This window comes from Lampris incognitus, chromosome 4 (assembly GCF_029633865.1).
Source record: "Lampris incognitus isolate fLamInc1 chromosome 4, fLamInc1.hap2, whole genome shotgun sequence".
Classification (NCBI taxonomy): Eukaryota; Metazoa; Chordata; class Actinopteri; order Lampriformes; family Lampridae; genus Lampris; species Lampris incognitus.
In genome coordinates, this window is record NC_079214.1 from 18,284,672 (window position 1) to 18,306,411 (window position 21,740).

The window sequence follows — 21,740 nt, forward strand, 5'->3', positions numbered from 1 at the left end:
GGGGAGCTCAGAACAGACAGGATCAGGTTGGCGAAAATGAAAGTAACTGACCCACTGGCAGGGGATGGATGATAGAGACTGGTATCAGTACTGAGGAACTGATGAGGGAATGGGCAGCAGGTGTGCAGGTGAGTGTGGTAAACAGGAAGGAAAGGGGCATCTGGTTGACATGTGGAGAAATGTCAGACTACAGTAGAGAGTGCTGAAGGCAAGGACAAAGACAGAACAAGCAAGGGAAATACACACAGGGTCTAAGCAGGAATTGTGACAGTTTTAGCTAAGTGAAATGAACAAGCTATGCCTCTACCAGCTTAGTCATCATATCCACACTATTAAAAATCATTTTGAAAAAATATTGTGTGAAAATATCTTATGAAAGCTAATAGGCATCACCAAAATATTGTCGCGTTGTCAATGTTGAGGTACTGTAATTTTGTGATTTTGTCAATATCGCCCAGCCTTGGTCAAGTGGTCCCCCATCTACGGCTCGCAATATTTACCCCCGGCATATGATTAAACGTTTTATTGCCATTGTCCTCCCCTCTGTTCCCTTTCACCCTAATAAAGAATAAAAATACCAAAGCTAAGTGGACTGCCCACTGTCCTCTACAAAGCCTGATGTATGAGATCTTGTATAGCCTAACAAAAGGCTCTAGAAACCTGAGCTGTTTGCTGCCGGGCCTCAGGGCCACAGGGGTGTCCTATCTGAAACTGAGCTCAGCCAGGTGTAACATCGGCTTTGCTAGGTCACTTTCTCTCCTCCTCTAATTGCAGCCCTTGTGAATAGCTGAGCCCTTTACAGACTAGATGGGTCGAACAGGTGTTGACAGCTTCAGGAGCACTATCTTCTTTACTTGAGTTGGATAGTATGAGGATACATGCTGTGCAATGGTATATATTTATTCACCGGTAGAGATTTGGCTTTATTTCCATGGCAATAAGCCTTTCCCTTTAGTATGCCTCGTTCTGTGTTGCAAATCTGTAGGCAGGGCTGCTTCATGGTAATGTTAGCGTTACGTGATTGGGGTGGAAGTGTTATACATGATTTCCACATGAGAGTGACACGGAGGATGAGCGCGAAGTTGTAAATGCAGAACAGGACATCTCTCAAAAAAACAAAACAAGATGATGGAGAAGAACTAGTTACTAAACAAGGTGCCACTTCCATTGTGTGGACATTATTCAGGTTGACAAAATCTGACAGAAAAATATACTCTGCAATCTGTGTTGCATGACAGTCGCCTTTGGTGGTGGAAATATGAGCAACATCTTATACCACCTAAAGATGAAACAGTAAAGCATTTCTTTTTTTTCTTCCCCCCCCCCACACTTTTATTTATTCAATTTTACACAGAATATTTACAGCAACAAGATGGTTGTCACAATCAGTATGGTGTCATGAACTAATTATAAAACAGAATAATAAAAATGCAAAATAAAATAACAATACTAGCAGCAACATATTGATAAGAATTATATCAAATATTACATCAAGAAGGGACAGGGAAAGAAAAGAAAAAGACAAGGGGGAAAAGAAAGGGAAATAAAGAAATAAATAAGTTAGAAAAATTAATTTAGCAGTAAAGCGTTTCATAATTGAACCTCCATAAAAATTACTATATATACCATCACCAGGATATAAAATTACATATACCGTGATAAAAGATTTTGAACATATCACCTACTCCGCAATGATTTTCTAAACCTCCTTTAAGATGGGTACCTACAAGAAGATAATCAGGCCCCAGATATTTGCCCCAGATTTGAGCCTATCTGGTAAGAAGAAAAATCCCAATGAATAGGTTTGGCTCGGCCTGATGGTCAGCGTACATTATCTGGTAGTGTGAGGATATTCAGTCTAAATCAACTGATTCCGATACACCTGCCAATGGATCTGGACTGGGTAGTAAATTTCAAACAGCTTGATATACTATATAACCTGACATCTGCGTAGGACATCTTAGCAAGTACTGTAGCAGCTCATTCCTAGAGCAGAGACCATCAACAGCCACTGAAAGCTAAGGTCATGCTTGAGTCGATTGCCTGAGTCCGTACCTGAGATTGTCTAAATTTTTCATTATCGCTGATTTGTTTCCACACTGAAAATTCTACTAAACTGTGGGGCGTTTGCAGTATTGGAAATCCTCGTCGCATTCACTTTTCACTCCCAATAACCATTTCTATACATCCTGTTCTTGGTTTTCCTCATGGCAAAGTGCCACTACCATAATATGGACCATAATGAAAGGCCTTGGTGCATCACATGGCCCAGCAATGATGAGACGTGTTTTTGCTTCTAAACTTGCAGAGAATTCACGTATGGCAGTAAGGAGAGCCACAACACACACAACCCCAGTGGTCCCTTGCCACTTATTTCATGCGAAATAGTGGGTGTGTGCAACATTCAAACACATTTCATGTAATCAATAGATATTTACTTCCTCAAATTCGACCAGATTGCTTTCATACCAGCCGCAAACCATACTGCAGTTAACATGAAGCAGACCCCAGAACCGTTTATAAGTGAACTTGAGACTACTTCTATGGTGTGCAAATTCCCAGACAGCTCTTACACTAAACATGCCACAATCTTGTAAATGGTCCCGGGACTGGAAAACCCCTCATTGACTCAAGTGTAAAGCCTTGCACAATGTACAGTGAGGGAAATGAAGAGAAGTGAAGAGATGAATTCATGCATGAAGGGACAACACACAAGAACAACATGAATTTAGTGCTTAAAAAAAACCTGCTCGTATTTATTTTCTTCAGTACAGCTAGATGAGCCTGGCTACCCAAAATTATTTCACTGTTCATTGTACTTGAACTTGACGCATGCTTTGAATAAACCTTTTGACTCTTGAATCATTATCATTATTCCGACTGATGTCAAGTTTGGCCGTGCAAGTACATATGAAACCGGAGGCCTTGACATCAGTGTTGTGTGAAGAGCCAGTCAGCAGGAAAATTTCAGTCATATTAAGTGTGTGAAACCATGGCCCTGCCCAGTCAGCTGTGTGAATGCATTAATGCCAGAGGAAAAAACTGTGAAATCTCTTGTTAAAGAGAAATTTAGCTTTTATGTTGTGAATGTTACTGTATGCCAATGTTGACTGAATTTATAGAAGCAAAAACAAAAGAAACAAACAAAAAAACAAACAAAAAATTAATTCATTCATTATCCAAACCGCTTATCCTCGCTCCTCGCTGGCTACGTCACGAAATTTTCGCGCAATGCAGCCTGGGATCGAAAAGCGGACAAACAAGCCAAACAACCACGCGCAACGCGCCCTGCTGTCATACATTGCAACACACGAACTGACGATCTAGAGGAATTCCGTCGTTTCAATCCCGTGAGTGGTTTATTTCAGCAATTTGGAAGTTTTCTGGCAAGCGTATTTCTTAACATGGAATTAGACTCTTCAATTAGCGATCCTTCAGTTCAAACACGGCCAGTAGTAATTTAGTTTTTTCCAGTAGTAATTCAGGCTCAAGTCGCTCCTTTTGCCTTTAGAAGGGCCCACAACACGGCTTTCCCGGGCTTGCTTCGTTCTTAATCGTTCAGCACGAAGAGCACGACCCTCCATTTCTTTCTCGATAAGAGTGGCAACAATAGGGCCAGGATGGTCCTCCGTAGGACCCTTCCCCCGAAGAAATGTAAACTGCATATGTAAGTGTCCTTCTTAATGTCCGAAAGACGGCAGAAGTCTTTCCTTCCACATGCATGAAGCCACCTCTTTGCTTTTTCTGTCTTCTCCAGTTCGCGTTTCTTTTCCCACCCTGTTTGGCCATCTTTAATGGTTCCTGGCTTTGGGAGTCTCAAAAATTCTGTTCCTTCAGGCAGCCTTTCTCTATATCGTGAATCCGATCTTCAAGTTCCCCAGCAGCAATGCTTTGTGGCACCTTTTCTAGATTGTTTGGCTCCCTTACCAGCCATCGTAAACACACGTCTTGTGCAAGACCACTTTCGCACACTACGGATCGAGGAGCAGTTTGTCCTCAAATCAATCCCATGATTCAGTGCGCGCTCAAGCCTGTTCTATTTTTAGAATTTGCCCTTAATAGGCAAAAGGCAGTAACTTCCAAGAATGTGAAACTGAGAAAAAAATGGCGTCAAATTTTTTCCACTTGTAGGCCAAAACCTTTTAAAATCCCTTCTAAATTTAGTTATTTGTTCACAAAACGATGCCTACATTTAATCCAAAATAATTTCTAGCCTTTTGATGACCTTTCACTCTTGTACAGAAGGTACTGTTTTTTTTTTTTACCTTTGCCTCAGACCATTTGCATTAACCTGACCAACCCCATGCCTACCCAGTATTCCACTCCATACACAATTGCTCTTTCCTACCCTAGCATTAAAGTCTCCCAGAAGAAGGATCTTTTCCTTTTTTGGGGATACGATGAAGGGCCTCATCTAGTTGCTGGCAGAAGCTGTCCTTCACACCATTGCCAAATGGTAGTGTTGGTGCATATGCAGTTAACAGAGTGGCATAGCATGCCTTTGCTAGGGGGATACAGAGGGTCATTAGCCTCTCACTTAGTCTGGTGGGTGTTTCAATGAAGCTGGGCAGAATGCTGTTTGCCAGAATGCTGTTTGCCTGATTGCCAGTCCAACACCATACTGATGTTGTCCGCCAAAGGGATAGCCTCTCCAGAAAAAGGTGTACCCTCCTCCTTCCTCTCTCAGGGAATCTTCACCCAGGAGCCTGGTTTCACTGAGAGCAGCAATGTTCCCATTGTAGCATCTCAGTTCCTCAGCATCAGCGCGGTCCTTCGATTTGGCCTGTTGCTGTCATTATCCAGGAGAGTCCTCACATTCTATGTTGCCAATTCGAATGGGATCATTTTCTTGTTTTTACCGCAGGAGGAATTCCCAGTAGGTGTGGTAACCTACCCAGGAGGTTGGTTGAGTGGGCAATTTTTAGGCCACCTTTTCCAGGCCCCTCCCCAATTGGGGTGAGCAATGTAGTCCCTAAATAGGGCTGCTCAGTCACATGGGGGTCTGCCAAAATCAGCTGCCACTCAATCCCAGCTGCTAGCGACCATAATACCCCATGCCGCTGATGTGCAGAACTCTGACTCGGAGCTCCCAAGCCAATTCTACCCTGCTCCCATCGCCATACACCCCGACGCCACCAGACTTCAACCAGCTATAAGGCCAGATATTGTACTCCATTGTCAGAGGTGGAGATCTATGTAAGGAGGTTTTTAGAGTGCCACAGGGAGTGTGCAGTCCTCAGTAGCACTGTCTTTGCTATGACAGGTTGGTCCTGGTGGCAAGGGCTTATATCCAGGAGTCAACCAGTCACCCATCATGACTGCAGGAGGCTGCCGGAAGCCTCACTTCTTTTTTTTTGTTGGCATTTTAGCCTTATTTAACAAGACAGTAAAGGATTGCAGGAAATGGGGTAAAGGACAACACGCGACAAAGATCGCGAGCCAAATTCAAATCCGGGATGCTTTGAAAACTGAGTTGATTATTATAATAAAAAAAGTTATTTATTCCCAAATTTTATCTGTAAGAGTTACAGATGTAATCTTTCCTTTTATCCATAAATATAATCCAGGATATTGTTCAAGTCGCATCGGAGCCAAACTGGAATGTGGTAGTTTGTCTCGAAGCATATCAGCTCAAAGGCAAAAAACAGTCAAGTAAAGTTACGGTGATCTGCCTTGAATTTTATGTTACATTTTCAAGTCATTGCAGTCAGAAATTGTGATTTTTCTCTTCAAAGCAACCTAAAAGTCACAAAATACTTTGTAATAAGACAAACAATAATCCCAGAAAGACAAAAATACTTCTTTTCTTTTTTTTTACAAGATTGGACATGACTGTCTGTTGTCTTCGCACGGCAGCAACATTTGCAGAGAAATATAGTTTTTCTGCTAACAGTCACATTCTGACTATAGATTCAGCCGTTCAAACAATACCCAGAATTCATTGTGAATGCTGCGGTCTGAGATCCACCCATAAAACAATAATTAAAAGAAAAATGATGCGATGCTCTGGCTTTGCAGAAGCATTTAGGATTCTTTTTTTTTAAAGTTTTCTTGTTAGTGCCGAGCTGGAGTTTAATTTTTATGTAATATCTACCCCCCCAACACACAAAACATGATTTTGTCACTCTCAAATTTTGTTATTTTTCCGCAAAATGTATTCTTTTCCCTTTCTTCTTGACCTCCATCTCTGTTTGTTTCCCGCTGTCTTTCAATATTGCCATGTATGTAAGGCTCTCTTCAGCTCTCACTTTCTCTGTATGTTTTGTCTGTTAATTTCTACCTCTTCTCTCTCTCTCTCTCTCTCTCTCTCTCTCTCTCTCTCTCTCTCTCTCTCTCTCTCTCTCTCTATGTGAACCATGGTGTTTCTGTACTTCCATTGAGTAAGCTGTGATTTGCTTGGCATTGTGCCACTCTGATCCATTCAGCACAGCTCAGTGTGAACAGCAGTGATCTGTGAGAGTAAAGCCTTTCCCCTCCAGGCCGATCCCACTTGAACAGGGAAATGGCAAAATGGCAATTTTTTTAAACCCTCTTACTGCATTGTTTTCTCATTGGATATCGACAGTATGTGTGTGTGTGTGTGGGGGGGGGGGCATGTACATGGCAATTATCCAGGACCACCATCTAGGACAGGTTATTGTCTGAGTACGCATGATTATGGAGTGTTTTACTCCCAAATGAGATATGTACCATTTGAAAAATGTGATGTCTGCTCTTACATTTTAAATGATAGTCGGTCATTAGCTGAGAAAGATTATACAAGCATAGTTGAATCATATCTCCAGAGATGAAATGCAAAATTGAGTGTCCGGGACGAGAAAAACAAAACACTCTGTCACGCAACAGCGGTTTCCGGAAAGGCGTGATCTTTTTTTTCTTCCTTTTTTTTTAGATCTCAGTTTTATTTTTCCAATACAGAGAACATCTCCCTATCGTCTGATAAACATAATACCCTATTCATCTCTAACACGAAGAGACTCCTGTTTTCCTGCAGTTGTTTTCCCTTTTTTATGTTTGTTTGTTCCTTAGCACACCCACTCTCCTAGATTTGTATGGCATAATAGCCCCGGTATCCAACGCACAATGATTCACAGACCTCGCCAACTCCAACCAGTGGCAGTGAGCTAGGAAATAGCTGCTAACATTTTAATGACTTAATAAGACCCAATTAGCGTAAATGGCAGAGAGAGAGAGGAAGAAAAGAGCTGTGGGGGTGATTGGTACGTGGGGTCCATATGCCTCTGGTGGTTCCACGTGTGGCACGTATGTGTGTACAAGTATTCTCATATGTATTTTGTGTACATGTATATGGTCTTGGTGGCAGGTGCAGCTTTTAAGAGCATTGCCTACTTCTCCAGGAAGCAGTGCTGAGGGCTCAGGCATCATTTAATCAAGGGGGAAAAAATCCATTCCCCATTAACTTAATTAATCCAACACCAGAGAGGCTCAAGGAACACCCCCCCGCCCCCCACCTCACCTCCAGTGTGTGTGTGTGTGTGTGTGTGTGTGTGTGTGTGTGTGTGTGTGTGGTGGAAAGTAGATGCATTTATTCGTAGGTTGTTTTTTTTGTGTGTGTGTGTTTTTAATGCATAAAGTTTGAAATATGTGTTTATTTGGCACTTCATCATGGTTGTCTTCATAAATAGATAAAACATTTCACATTTATGACAAGGTGAATTTTGTTTTAAACTTCTAATGATCTGTGAAGGTTTTCTAGAGGAAAAAAAAAGCATTTGTTTGCCAGCATTCGACAAGTAATTTAGATCCAAACACATTGATTTAGATGATTAGGCACAAGGCTTAGAAATAGGACAGAACACACAAAACACTAATAATTCAGTGCAATAACAAAAAAAACCAATAATAATTTTAGTAATAGTGATAATGATGAAAACAATCACCCCAAACAAAAACAAATATAACAAAAGACTTGCAAAGGTCTACTAAAGACTGCTTTGAGAATGTATCTTGATTTATGTTGAGTTTTAGTCCTTTATTTCCCTCACATAATGTTTTAAATGTGAAGCAAGCACGGTCAGGTTAGATGACATGTTCCACGGGAGCCCTTCCCTCCACACAAGACCCCTGATTTAAACCTTAATTAAAAATGGTTGCTTACAAAAATGGGAATTTATAAATATTTGAAAAATCTAAAAAGCCTAGTTATGATTCCAGCCTAAATGGATTAAAAGTAATAATTATTTCTTCATCGTCCTAACATTTGCACCAGTAGGTGCAAAGCTTAACTTCCTGAAAGAGGTTGTATTTGCACTTGCTGTGTGGCAATCGTATTGATCCAAGGAGAGCTCTCTGAATCCAACACAGAAATAATTACTATAGCTTTGCATTGATATAGCTTTGCATTTAGCACTACTATGTTAATTAACATGATTCTTAACAGTGCAATAATCTCACATGAATATTCATCCGTGATGCACTATTTGCAAATGTTACATATTTGTTATCTTAGTTACCACTAAGAACCACTGATGGTTGTGAATTGGCTCTGTCAGAAGTTTGACAATTTGGGCGTCCAGAGAGCATGACAGTCTATTCCGTTGCCTTCCAACACAGGGATCGCCGGTTCGAATCCCTATGTTACCTCTGGCTATGTCGGGCGTCTCTACAGACACAACTGGCTGGGTCTGTGGGTGGGAAGCTGGATGTGGGTATGTGTCCTGGTCACTGCACCTCGCCTCCTCTGGTCGGTCGGGGTGCCTGTTCGGGGGGGGGGGGAACTGGGGGGAATAGCGTGATCCTCCCACGTGCTACGGCCCCCTGGTGAAACTCCTCACTGTCTGGTGAAAAGAAGTGGCTGGTGACTCCACATGTATCAGAGGAGACATGGTAGTCTGCAGCCCTCCCTGGATCAACACGGGGTGAAGCGGTGACCGGGATGGCTTGGAAAATAGGGTAATTGGCCAACTACAATTGGGAAGAAAAAGGGGGAAAACTAAAAAAAAAAAACAGTGCAATATTCTCACATGAATATTCATTAGTGATGCACTATTAACAAATGTTACGTATTTGCTTGCTTAGTTACTCTAGCTGTTGAACCACTGATGGTTGTGAATCAGCTCTATCAGAAGTTTGACAATTTGGTGGAGAGTAAGAGAAATAACCTGCATTTTGAGACTTTCCAAGGGGGAAAAAAGTCTTTAATTTGAAAAAAAAAATTAATCCTTGAGCTCCTAAGCATCAACTTCTCAATAGGACTTGTCGTTGAAAGAGCTCATCAAACATTGGGAACCAAAGGAAGCGAGGGTCGACCTATGGGGTGCAATTATAGACAAGATGTTATTTTATTCAAAGTGATGGGTCAGGGGTTCAAAGTCTATCCAAATTATGTATAAGCCGTGGAGACCCAGTGAGGAAAAAGAATCCAAAAATGCAAAAAAAAGAAACTACTTAATTGTCAAGTCAAAGTTTCCTTCATTTATCTTAATGAATCTTTGACATAGGTGGAAGTGAAGAAGACCTCACTGGCCAACAGAAGGCCTTACAAAGCATAATCTCTATGTAAATGTACAGTACCTAGCAAACTACTGGAATCAAATCACAGGCATACTTTGTTGTTCAGCTGGCATTTAATGAATGTCATGACATCAAGATGAGTTGACATTACGCAGCCCCGCAATGTGGATTAATCAAATCGTGAGCTCCAGTCCCAAAAGTCCCCAAAGGCTGACGTGTATGCATTCGCTTGTAATTGACTGTCGGTTTTAGTTTTCACTGGCTGAACACTAAATGACCCCAAATCAATTCAATGCTCAAATCATGGGTGTGCACCAGAATTGTTGTTGTTTTTTTTGTTTTTTTTATGGAATCCTTTATCCTTCCATAGAACCCCATTGCAATAATTGCAGATCAATATTTGGTCTCAGATCATGTGCATAGGTGACTGTTTGCTTACTCGCTATTATGAAAACAAACATCCCATTGGTGAAGACTGAATTCAAGCTTACTGCCGTAACTAAAGCTGATACATGCAAAAACAATTGGGGTAAGCTGATCCAGGTTAAATATAAATTCTACTCATTTAAATCAAATTTCTTGGGCTCAACAAAAGTTCTTGAAGGTAAGGAGACTGTTGGCCGACTGCATTAAAGACAGAAACCCATCGTTGTCTCTGCATTCAGGCATCACAAGGGCAGAATGCAAGTCGACGCAGTGATTTAAGCAAAACATTCAAGGAGTCAAGCATTTGCTTATATAAGTGAATTTCTTTCATCCAGACAACAGATACCTCCTTGTACTGAATACCTCATTTCCCAGATTGAGTCTCCAAACAAATCAACGAATCAAAAGAAACCATTTAAAGGCGTGATGTGTGTAATGCTTTCCTAGAGTATAAAAGCTTCCCTACAGCGCTAAATGTGACCTACTCATTCCTCACCGCTATGTTTTTCATGCTAAGATCTGTCATTTTACTAAGGAGTTAGTCTGAAACTGTCCTCATTCTTTCAGTTTTTTCTGTCGCCCTTTTATCTCTCGCTCATCTCTCAGCCTTTTCATTACTTTTCCCTTTCTTCTTGGAACCCTCGTTCTCCGCCGCAGAACTTCAGACTGTATTGTCTGCACTCGTAGAAATATCAGAATAGAGGAAAAAGAAGCAGTTGTACAGCTGAAATAGGGATTGCAAAAACTTCTCATCTCAAAAAGAGAAACATTCAAGATGATGAATAACAGTGAGCAGCAGTATGCAGACTTGGGGGGGGGGGACTATAGCTGTCTTTAGAACAATCAATGAGGAGCAAAGTATAACAAATGCCTTCTCTATGCTCTGTCCTCTGTAGAGAAACCTCTGTCGGTGGAGCTGAGCTGTGGGGCCGGGCCTGTCCATGTGGTGTTGGAGCCGGGAACACCCCTCCTGCTTGATTGCAACCTGGGGGCTAGTGACCCGCCCTTCAACGTCACCTGGCTACGCAATGGCCAGCCCCTGCACCTGGATGGGCGGGACTTCCTGCAGCATTTATCAAATGGATCACTCCTCCTGTTGCCCACCTTTATGGATGGGCATGCTTCCCCGGGCCTTGAGGGCAGCTACAGCTGTGTGAGTGCCAGTGCCCTGGGAGCTCTGACCAGCCGGACCATCACCGTGCTCTTGGCAAGTAGGTGTCAAGCAAAATTTTAAAGGCTATATTTACACGGCAGGTCTTGATGCCCAGTTGTGATTTTCGGTCTATATTTGATTTTTTTTTTCAAATATAATATTCTTCAATGTCAAATCAGAAAATATTTGATTCCATGTGCTTTTTTTCATGGTTACAAAGTCATAACACATATCTGCCACATGTAAGCAAAAAATCAGAATTGGGCCACTTGTGCCAGGCAGTCTAAATGTAGTCTAATATTGGACAGAGGCATTACTGAAGGCCTATTTAGGGTTCCTTGGGGGATGGGATTTGTGTGTGTATGTGTGTGTGTGTGTGTGGAGGGGGGGGGAGTTAAGGGATCCTTTCACTGTTTTACAACGTGGGTCTTATTGTTGTACTTTTTGCCATGGTGCATATCGGGTTATATTTTACTGACCGGTCTCATTGTTGCTGTGGCAAGTCTGAGCCATAGCCGGGCTCCTCCAGCACAAAGCCATGTACAGAGATGGATGCTGAAGGAGCATCAGCCCATTTATTAGAAGCAAAGACTGTTAAAAACACCAGAGATAAAACCATTTAAAACAAAGCCTGAAATCAGACGTCTCTCTTTAAAAAGAGATCTATGCAGCAGCTTCAGCTCTCTCCCAGTCTCTGGTATGTCTTCATTTGGGGTGTGGAGCCATTTTATCAACCAATCTATACTGTCTAACTGAGGTGCTAGGATTTATTTATTTATTTTGAGGCTTTTGTTCAGTTGTCCGGTAAGATGCTGTTGTAAACTGTGAATTATAAAATGACAACGGGGAGTTCAACTTTTTCTCTTTGATTCTGATTCTGATTCTCCAGGATGTAAAGGGAACCCAATACAGCGCAGGCACATGTCTCAGTGAACTGAAGTCTTACACTCCTTACAGTATCTTGCTTGTTTAATGTACTGTCTGCAGTCTGCAGATGACGATAAACCAAATCCATTACACCAACTCATGGGGAACGTACCACACAACAACTTTCGTAGTCAGGGGTCACAAACGAATTATTCTAGAGCAAAACTGAATAAATATCTGGTATAATGGCATATGTCTTTAAGTGCAGTCTTCTTTGTAACTCATCTCTTTGCTACTAGGTCCTGCCTACTCACTGTCCTCCTCCTGCCTGCTCACTGTCCGCCTGACCTCCTTCTACTTCCTTAATACAACAGCACATAAATGTAAAACTCGCCATCACCCATGCTGTCTTGCTCAGTATTAAGCCTGCATGACAACCACAGAAAATACAAGCTGCATTCTCATCTAAGTCCTAATTCTTACAAGTTTTAACTTATTCTTCTTTAGCACCAAAAAATGCCAGATTTCTCTCCTCTTGCACATGTTTCTCTGAATAAAATCTAATCTAAGTTCATTAAGTAGTGATACAATTGAACTAATACAATAACCCAACCAGGTAAAACTCCTGCATTTCTGAGTGAAAACAAAAGGGGAACCTATTATAAACGCTAATATCAAAAAGGCAAAACACTTGAACCACCACAGCTACACAAAATACTATTAAATTGAAATAATAAACTCTATGTTGGTGTCGAAATGGACCTCTACAACAACTAACCCTCCACTGTCTCACTACTCATGACTGAGCACCAGTGTTAGCAAACATTAGATAATATATTGTGGAAATTGTGAGAAAACAGAGATGAACAACTTCTCTCTTTGACTACACCAATGCGTGTCATTTATTGCTGCACTATCCATCCATCCATTATCCAAACCGCTTATCCTGCTCTCAGGGTTGGGGGGATGCTGGAGCCTATCCCAGCAGCCACTGGGCGGCAGGCGGGGAGACACCCTGGACAGGCCGCCAGGCCATCACAGGGCCACTAACAACCCCAAAAACACAATGGGGCTGCCCACACAGCAAAACACCGAAAACCTGACAATAGCCATGATCCCTTATCTACATCAGCCAAATGTGCATGTGCAGATTGTGAGGCAAAAAGGGGCCACGAGTCTTGTTTTTGTAAACATTACTACGTTCATTTCGAAGAGATCATCACAGAGAAATTGATTTAAAACGAAACGTCTCACAGTTGTTGTGTTGTCAGTTGTACAAATCGCAAATATAGTAAAAACAAGCATCTGCATTTGTATCGCATGCCGAAAGGGAAAACTCCAATCAAAAAATGAAGAAGACAGGTGTGGATTCATTTAATCCGTTGGGACGACTGGAAGACGTGGTCAGAAGAGCAAATATCAAACACGAAGATTTGTGGAGAACATTTCATATCTGATATAGGCCACATTGTCCTTCTTAATAACTCTGTGACTGTGTGAACATTAAAGCAGCTGTCAGGTGTGCCGCGCCAAGGTAAATTGTGCCCTCCTCCAAAAAAAAAAAAATTGTTAGCACCAGCCGACACTACCTTACACAAATAAGTATTGTGATTGAACATACGTACTGAGTAACAGCTCTAAACGTGATGCTGTCCTAGTAGAGCAACTACCAAACCAAAGTTTGAGTTGTTAATGCTTAGCCTCCCTGAAGTTTGACCACGATTCCATCAGCTTTCTTGTGTCGTATGTTTGAGGTCATAATTTGACTCCAGCCTCGAGCTCATAATCATACAAACAATTAAATTTTTGCTGAATACAAACAATTCAGCTGTACAAACAAACTGCGAGGGCTTACCTTTGATTTGATGAAGCAAAACTAGTTTTCCTTCAGTAGCAGTCTTGGACATGTCCACCAACAAAGTAATCGTATGCTTCTAAAGACCTGTATGCCTTCATTGAGTCTTTGGTAAATATGCTTGGCGTGTCTATGAGGTATTCAGTCACATCCCTCCAGCCTATGTTTGGCAACTCCATGATATCACTTGTCCCCTGAGCTTCAGCAAGCATAAACGGATCGGGAAGTTTTTCACCAGTGCTTAGCGTAAGTTTCAACTTGTAATGCTTTCTGTCTTCCTTGCTTAGACCTTCAACATATTCTGAGATTTCCATTTTGTCAAATTTCTAACTTTTCTCCATTTAATTTTAGATTTCATATGCTTTCATCTGTGAGTTTCATAGGTACGTTCATAGAGGTAGAGTGTTTCTCGGCCATGTTTTGCCACACGTTCTGCGCACGCATCTTGTTTACAACGCGGCTTTTACGTCACTTGACAACAGTATAACCAAATTACCCATAATGTCGCCATGTTACCATGGCTACGCACTGAGCTCTTAAAGTGAGCGAGTCAACACAAGAAGTCATGTAACCGTACATGTTGGGGGAAAAAAACGTACATGTTGAGCAACACAATGAACGACGGTATGGTGAATTATGTCCATAAAGACATTACGTGTCAACCACAATATGACATTTTACATTGGTAATGAAATGCCAAGCCATAGGCACAGCTAACTAGCTAGTTATTCAGCCAAGATTGGAAATGAAAGGATGTGCTATCAGCTAGCTAGCATTAGTTAGCTAATGGTAGGTAAGGCAAACGTTAGTTTTAATCTGTAATTTAAGGCAAAAGTTAGAAACTACCTAATGTTAACATTCATCCATAGACACTTGACACAATCTAATTCAGAAACTCTGAAGGTAAGAAAGTGTATTAAACTAGCAAGATAGCTATCTTCTTACATTAACTACATCATCTCCATCGGCTTGCGCGACGCACGCTAGCATAGATTTTGATGTGGACCCAAACCACTGCAATGAGGCAGGCAGACGAGACGTTCAACTAACGTCAAGGTTAAGAAATGGTATGGTCCACTGTAGGGGTTTCTGAAATCATATTACAAGATTCTTCCAGGCATGAATATGGGAAATATATTGTAATATTTACAATTACAGATAAGAACGATATATAAATGTTTTAAACCCTCCGACCGGTTGTTTTTTCCTCTTTTGGGTGGGTCCAAGTCTTAATGGGGGGGGGGGTCAGATCCCCCTCATCCCCCACTGTAATCTGAACCATAGTTATCAAACTGTGTCTAGCAGTGGTGTCGTGTCCAAAATCTCTAAAATGAAAGCTTCATAATCAATATTCATGATGGCGAAAAACTGCAAAAATCAGACCCAGGTTGGGAACAAAAAAACAAAACCCCAGAAGTATCCTTTAAAAAGCCTTTGTGCTCATGCTCTTTAAGGCACTCTAAATAAGAGCAACAGTGAAATATAAATGTAATCTGAATGGATTTGTCCTTCGCTGCTATACACACACATGCATACACAGACACATACAATGATACATTCCTCAAGGGGATTTTCTTGCATGGCTGGAGATGAACTCGGTTCTTGTCTGGCTATACAGGGGACCAGTTGTCTGGTACTGGTGAGTTTCTTGGGAAGAGGTACTCTATTAAGTCCCATTATGCTAGAAACACCGAGATAAGGAAGGGAGAGAAAGAATCAGGGAATGAGGCTCTGGCTTTTTGTCGCTCCCTCAAGAAACCCTCGTTCTATTTCGTGCTCTTAAATGGCAGTCTTTATTCATTCATTAGCTTTGTGTAAAATGAGGCATTATCCTGAGTGGATGTCCTCTCTTTGTCAGCTGTCACATACTTATTTATGAGGGTGGCTGGTTTAATGGACATTGGGACAATGAGCAGGAAAAAAAGGAGATAGAGAAAGGTTACAGGGTAAGGGGTGGCGAAGGTTGGGTGGTAGAGGTGGGAAGATTTTTGGTGGGGCATACTTAAGAGACTAAGTTTGTCCTTCAATGTGTGTGTGTGTGTGTGTGTGTGTGTGTGTGTGTGTGTGTGTGTGTGTGTGTGTGTGTGTGTGTGTGTGTGAAGAAGATCTAATCAGTGGTGAGAGGCTGTTGTGGTCACTGTGCAGACCGAGCCTGGGGGCTAGAGCAGAACAATTCTGACACTGAGCACATGCTCTTATCTCCTACAGTATATTAACAACCGCCCATTAGGGTGAATGATGGCAAAGATGGCATATCTGGGAAAACAATTATATGAAAGTGACTGGGACCGATGTCATGCATGTTTCTTTATCCAACAGCATATGGACTGCTGAGAGAGAGCAGGCTGCATTTAGACCAACTCTAGATCAATATAAAAATATATAATAAAAAAAAAGAAGTTTAGATTTTTTTCATATTCCATTGCACGTCACAGGCAAAATATGTTTAATTTCTTGTAACAATTCAGTTTGCACACTTGAGCAAATGATAATGATGGTCAAAATGCAGCTGAAACACAATCAATTAAGAACAAATCTCCCTCAATCTGCCTTTAACACTGCAGCACTTTACAATGTTTTTCTTTTCGCCGGTAATAACAACATTTTCAGTTTATGAGCTATTTACATAACAATGATAAATGCGCTTTTCTCTCTTTGTAAATTCATGTTTTCATCATGTTTTTGTCGTCATGTTATCAAGTTCATGTTAGTGTTATGCACTTACCTGCTTATCAAAGCAATTCATTATCAAATCTCATTTCAGATTCTTATCAAAGGGTATGGGGAAGTGATCTAAATATTTACAATCAAAAACAATCTCAGTATAGATATTAAGGTTCATGGGGTGGGCCATCTCCTTGCAATATTGAACTCAAACGACTACATTATTCTTCAGAATTCAAACTTAAATTAAACTATCATCAAAATATTGTGAAATAACTTCTCAATATCAATAAATGCCCCATAAATAGAAGGGTGTCAGTCATGCATTTGTCTGAAGGAGACTCAACATTTTAGGAATTGTTGGGCAGAATATTGACTAAATTTTCTAGATACTTTGCAATGCTCAATGAGTTTCACTTGTTTTGTGAACACAGCTACAACTATACTACTCCCAGGATTCGATAAACTGAGCCAAAACCTGGTTTTGGAATCTAGTCCAATGTGGAATTGTTAGAAAAGTTAAAAGTTAGAACCAGCTTTCAATACCCAACCCCTAAAATTAAGTTATACTTTGTAGTCCATATTTTTTAACAGAAATGTATGCATTCTGTTGCCCAGACTGGGAGCAGCACAGGATCAGCAGAGCTGTCTGGGACAGTTTTGGAGTGACATGCCTTGCCCGAGAGCACAAAAAGTCCCACATCTGGAATTCTGATACAAGCTTGCCATCCAGCTGTGAGCCATAGCCAAACAAGATAACTTGGGATTCAAACCAGCCACCCTCGTTACTTAACTGGCTTGCTTCTTTGTCCACTAGGTTACAACTGCTTCCGAATTCTTTTGGGTATTTTCATGATAGTATAACTTGACATACATCACAGAAAGTTGAATCAGTTCATCTGGACACAACGTTTATTGAGAAAAATGTTTCATCACTCATCTAAGTGACCTCTTCAGTGTAAACTGACTGCAGGTACCCCCACCCTTATAACAAATACAGTGGCATAACGACCATAACAATGATATGCAAATTACCGTGACCATTAACTAGAGTTACAGTGGCCATGTGTACTATTCACAGAGGATTTGGGAATGTTTGTAATCACAGCATTGTAAGATGGCGACAGATGTACTCTTAGCCCCCCTCTCGGTTCAGGGATGGTCATTCCCCCTTCATTTATGCCCCTTTTCCACTGCATGGTACTGGCTCAACTTGACTCTACTCTATTTGACTCTACTCACTTTACTTTTTGGGATTTCGTTTTCCACTGCAGATAGTATCCCCTCACACCGAAGCCCTGCTCGTCATTTGTGGGCGTGTTGACTAGATTTTTTTAAAAGATTTTATTTATATTTAAATAAATAAACATATATTTATATTTATTTATATCCATCCATCCATCCATTATCCGAACCGCTTATCCTGCTCTCAGGGTCACGGGGATGCTGGAGCCTATCCCAGCAGTCTTTGGGCAGCAGGTGGGGTGGGGTGGGGGGGGGGGGACACCCTGAACAGGCCGCCAAGCCATCACAGGGCATATTTATTTATATCTAAATTTCATTTCATTTCATTTCATTCATTCATTCATTTATTTATAGTGGTATTTTCATGTCACCTTTTAGTATCAGCTCAGCTCACTTGGAACCTCGACGAAGGTAGTACCAAAAAAAGTACCCAGTACCAGGTACTATCCCTAACTTTTGCCCAATGGAAAACCAAAAAAGCGAGTAAAGTTGAGTTGAGTCGAGCCGGTACCATGCAGTGGAAAAGGAGTGTATAGATGACCTCTTTGACTCCCTGTTCAAACCAGCATTCCTCGCTATCAAGGATGTGCACATCCTCATCCTTGAAAGAGTGGCCACTGGCCTGTAGATGGGTGTAGACTGCAGAGTCCTGGCCTCTTATGTTAGCTCTCCTGTGTTGCATCACCTTCTTCACCAGCACTTGTTTGGGTTCCCCAATGTACAAGTCACGGCAATCCTCCTGGCACTGAACAATGTACACTATATTGCTCTGTTTGTGCTGGGGGACCCAATCCTTGGGATGGACCATTTCCTGGTGCAGAGAGGTTGGAAGCATTGCGTCCAGATGAGCTTATTCAACTTTCTGTGATTTTCTTACCTGGATTATTGAGCATGAATAAAGACTACTTGACATACAACTTTTCATTCAAATGAGAGCTAGATGGATTGCACTAGTAAATAACAAAGAGGCCTATCTCATTTTCATGACGATGTACAACCAATACGCACTTTTTTTGCCAACATCAGCGGAGGGACACACACACAAAAAAAGAAGAAGAGTGGAACAGAACACACATGGTATTATCGGCATTAGGAATTGACTGGGTTACTCTTCTGCACTGCATGCCAAATCTGACCGAGGTGGCTGCATCGACTCTAGTTTTTAAGGTTATTGTGTTGCGGTGAGATGTGAGTATGTGAAAATGTGTCTGTAAATAATGATCAAAAATATGTTGGGACAGATAGTGTGCTTGCTGGGATTCACTTTGGGACCAGGCCTGAGAGTAAGGCAGGGAGCGTGTCGGGGTGGAGTTATCTGCGAGCACAAGGAGAGAGGGGGGAAAAACTGCAGTCTGATAGCTGCGGGGCCAAAGAATGGGACATAGATAGAGGGGTGGATGTAGACAAAGCGAAAGAAAAGGGAAAGTCAAGGGCAGCGGGGAGAGAGCGAGAGCAATGGGGGGGGGGGGGCAGTAGAGAGAGAAAAAAAAGAGGGAGGTAAGTGAAGGAAGTGGCTTTCTCTTAAACCCATGCGGGACTTGAGGCAGCAACCTTTTGGGCAGCAATCCCAGAGGTGCTGCCTCAGTGCTGTTTCTCTGATCACTTGTAGATATTGTGTTGCCAGGAATCATCTGAATCACTTGCTGCCGCTGCACCTTACTGGATAACTTTTCCTGAGACTGTTCCCCGTCTGCACTAGCCAAAAACCAAGCTGGCTGGTCACCACGCGTAAGGAGGGAGCAAGAAAAAGTCTTCGTCATTCAGCTGTGTGCATGTGTGTGTGTGTGTGTGTATATGTGTGTGGGTTTGTGTTCTTGTCAACCTTGCAAAGTGTGAGCTCACTTCATCATGTCACCCGGAGCCACCATGGAATTCTGTAGCAGGCCAGGGGAAGGGCACGGAAACTCTAGGGAGAGGGCTAATATTATTATGCCCCTTCTCCATGAATGCGTTGACAGAGCAGAGGTTGGAGCCCCAGCCAGTCTCCATTGTTCCCTCCCAGCATGGTCGAAGTGTCTTCTCTGTTCACCCTCCGTCCTCTTCATATTAATTTCAGCTAATGTGCATGTGCACTCTCCTTGCACATCAGCCATTAATCGGCACGTGCACACACACACACGCGCGCGCATGCACGCACATATTCACGCACACATGCATGCACACACACGTATTACGCACACACAAACAGATATGCATGTATAAATAATTACTAACACACAGAGGCACTCACACACACACACACACACACACACACACACACACACACACACACACACACACACACACACACACACACAAACACACACACACACACATGCGCGTGGTGCATCTGGCGCTGCTTCAAGGCCTCCCTGGAAGTGTTAAAGGTGATGTGTTACATGCGTGTCTCATGCTGCGTAATGGCTGGTAGTGGAAGGGGTTAATCATCAACCCTGCTCACCATGACGGCCACGCACCAGCCTTGTTCTCCAGGGTTGGATCAAATATAGCGTGCTCCCACTGACAAGCTCGAGTCCGCCTCTGTGTAATCGATGAGAAACTTTGAAGCCGTTTGTTGTCCTACCTCACAGTTAGTGAGCTGGGGCGATGTTTGCAAGCGTGGTGGTATATGCAATAGATGGTTTTAACGTGCAGCAATACTACTGGCCCTCACCAGAAGGTCTGCTTCTATATAGACGTGGCATCTCAATTAATATAAACCAGGTTGGGCATGATCCCAATTGATAAAACTCTGCCTTTTTTGTTTTTTTGTTTTTTGTTTTCAATCAACCAGTCACTTCTTTCATCAACTCATGTCCCTCCACCGACAGGTGGACTGGTCACGAAGCTGAAGCGTGAGCAATAACACATTCTGTACACGTGGCCTTCCTGTATAGTTCAAGTTCACTTTATCATCATATAGATATAAAAAGTACCATGTACCTTCAAATGCAATGGAATTCACGTGCCCCAGAATAAATAAGAAATCAGAAATCCCACAAAGTAAAAAATTGATGAAAGTTATGTGAGGGGCCTACTGTTTGTTCATTATTCTGACCGCCTGGGGGTAAAAACTGTTTGAGGCGGCTGATCTGAGCTCTGATGCGCTGTAAGCGTTGTCCTGAGGGAAGGAGAGCAGACCATGTGCTGGGTGGATGGTGTCCTCCATCATACTTACAGCCTTCCTTCTGCAGCAGGTGGTGTCTTTTTTTGGGGGGGGGGGTCCCCCCTTTTTTTCCTCCCCATTTCTATCCGGCCAATTACCCCGCTCTTCCAAGCTGTCCCAGTCGCTGCTCCACCCCCTCTGCCAATCCTGTATACTACCACATGTCTCCTCTGATACATGTGGAGTCACCAGCCGCTTCTTTTCACCTGACAGTGAGGAGTTTCACCAGGGGGACGTAGCGCGTGGGGGATCACGCTATTCCCCCCAGTTCCCCCTCCCCCCTGAACAGGCTCCCTGATCGACCAGAGGAGATGCTAGTGCAGTGACCAGGACACATACCCACATCCGGTTTCCCACCCGCAGACATGGCTGATAGTGTCTGTAGGGACGCCCGACCTAGCTGGCGGTAACATGGGGATTCGAACCGCCAATCTCCGTGTTGGTAGGCAACGGAATAGACCATCACACTACCCGGATGCCCGCAGGTGGTATCTTTGCTACAGGTTATTAATGTTTATAACATCCCCCTGTGCCTACCCTGAAACGTTCCGCCCCCTGTACTGCAGCATATTTTTTTCTGAATTATTTGTAGACTGCCCTGAATAGACATAACACCACCCTAATCTTTTGAACATCTCGCCATACCAGAATTTGCCCTTTGTAAGTGTTGAAAATGAGACCAAATTCGAATTTTAGAGAAAAAAAAAGTCTCTCATTGGTGGATCAAAAGTCAAGCATTACTGCAGCAAGATTGCAAAAAGAGGTGTAATTTCTTCAAGAATAACCTCAGAAAAGTCCTTGCACTCTGAGCGGTAAGTAGAATCACACATTTTTAGGTTATAGAAAAATATCTTTTCAATCGTGAAAGCGTAAAAATGTGTTCACACATAGGTTGTTGTTTTTTTTTGACA

At 42.3% G+C, this 21,740-nt stretch overlaps 1 protein-coding gene across 1 annotated transcript in view; it reads left to right on the forward strand.

Moving 5' to 3' along the window:
- The window catches only part of igdcc4 (immunoglobulin superfamily, DCC subclass, member 4), a 99,464-nt gene that overhangs the window by 22,446 nt on the left and 55,278 nt on the right, over positions 1-21,740 (forward strand). Inside the window, exon 2 of the mRNA XM_056279287.1 lies at positions 10,797-11,111. Within this exon, the coding sequence (XP_056135262.1) occupies positions 10,797-11,111 (315 nt within the window). The remainder of the gene's footprint in view (positions 1-10,796; positions 11,112-21,740) is intronic.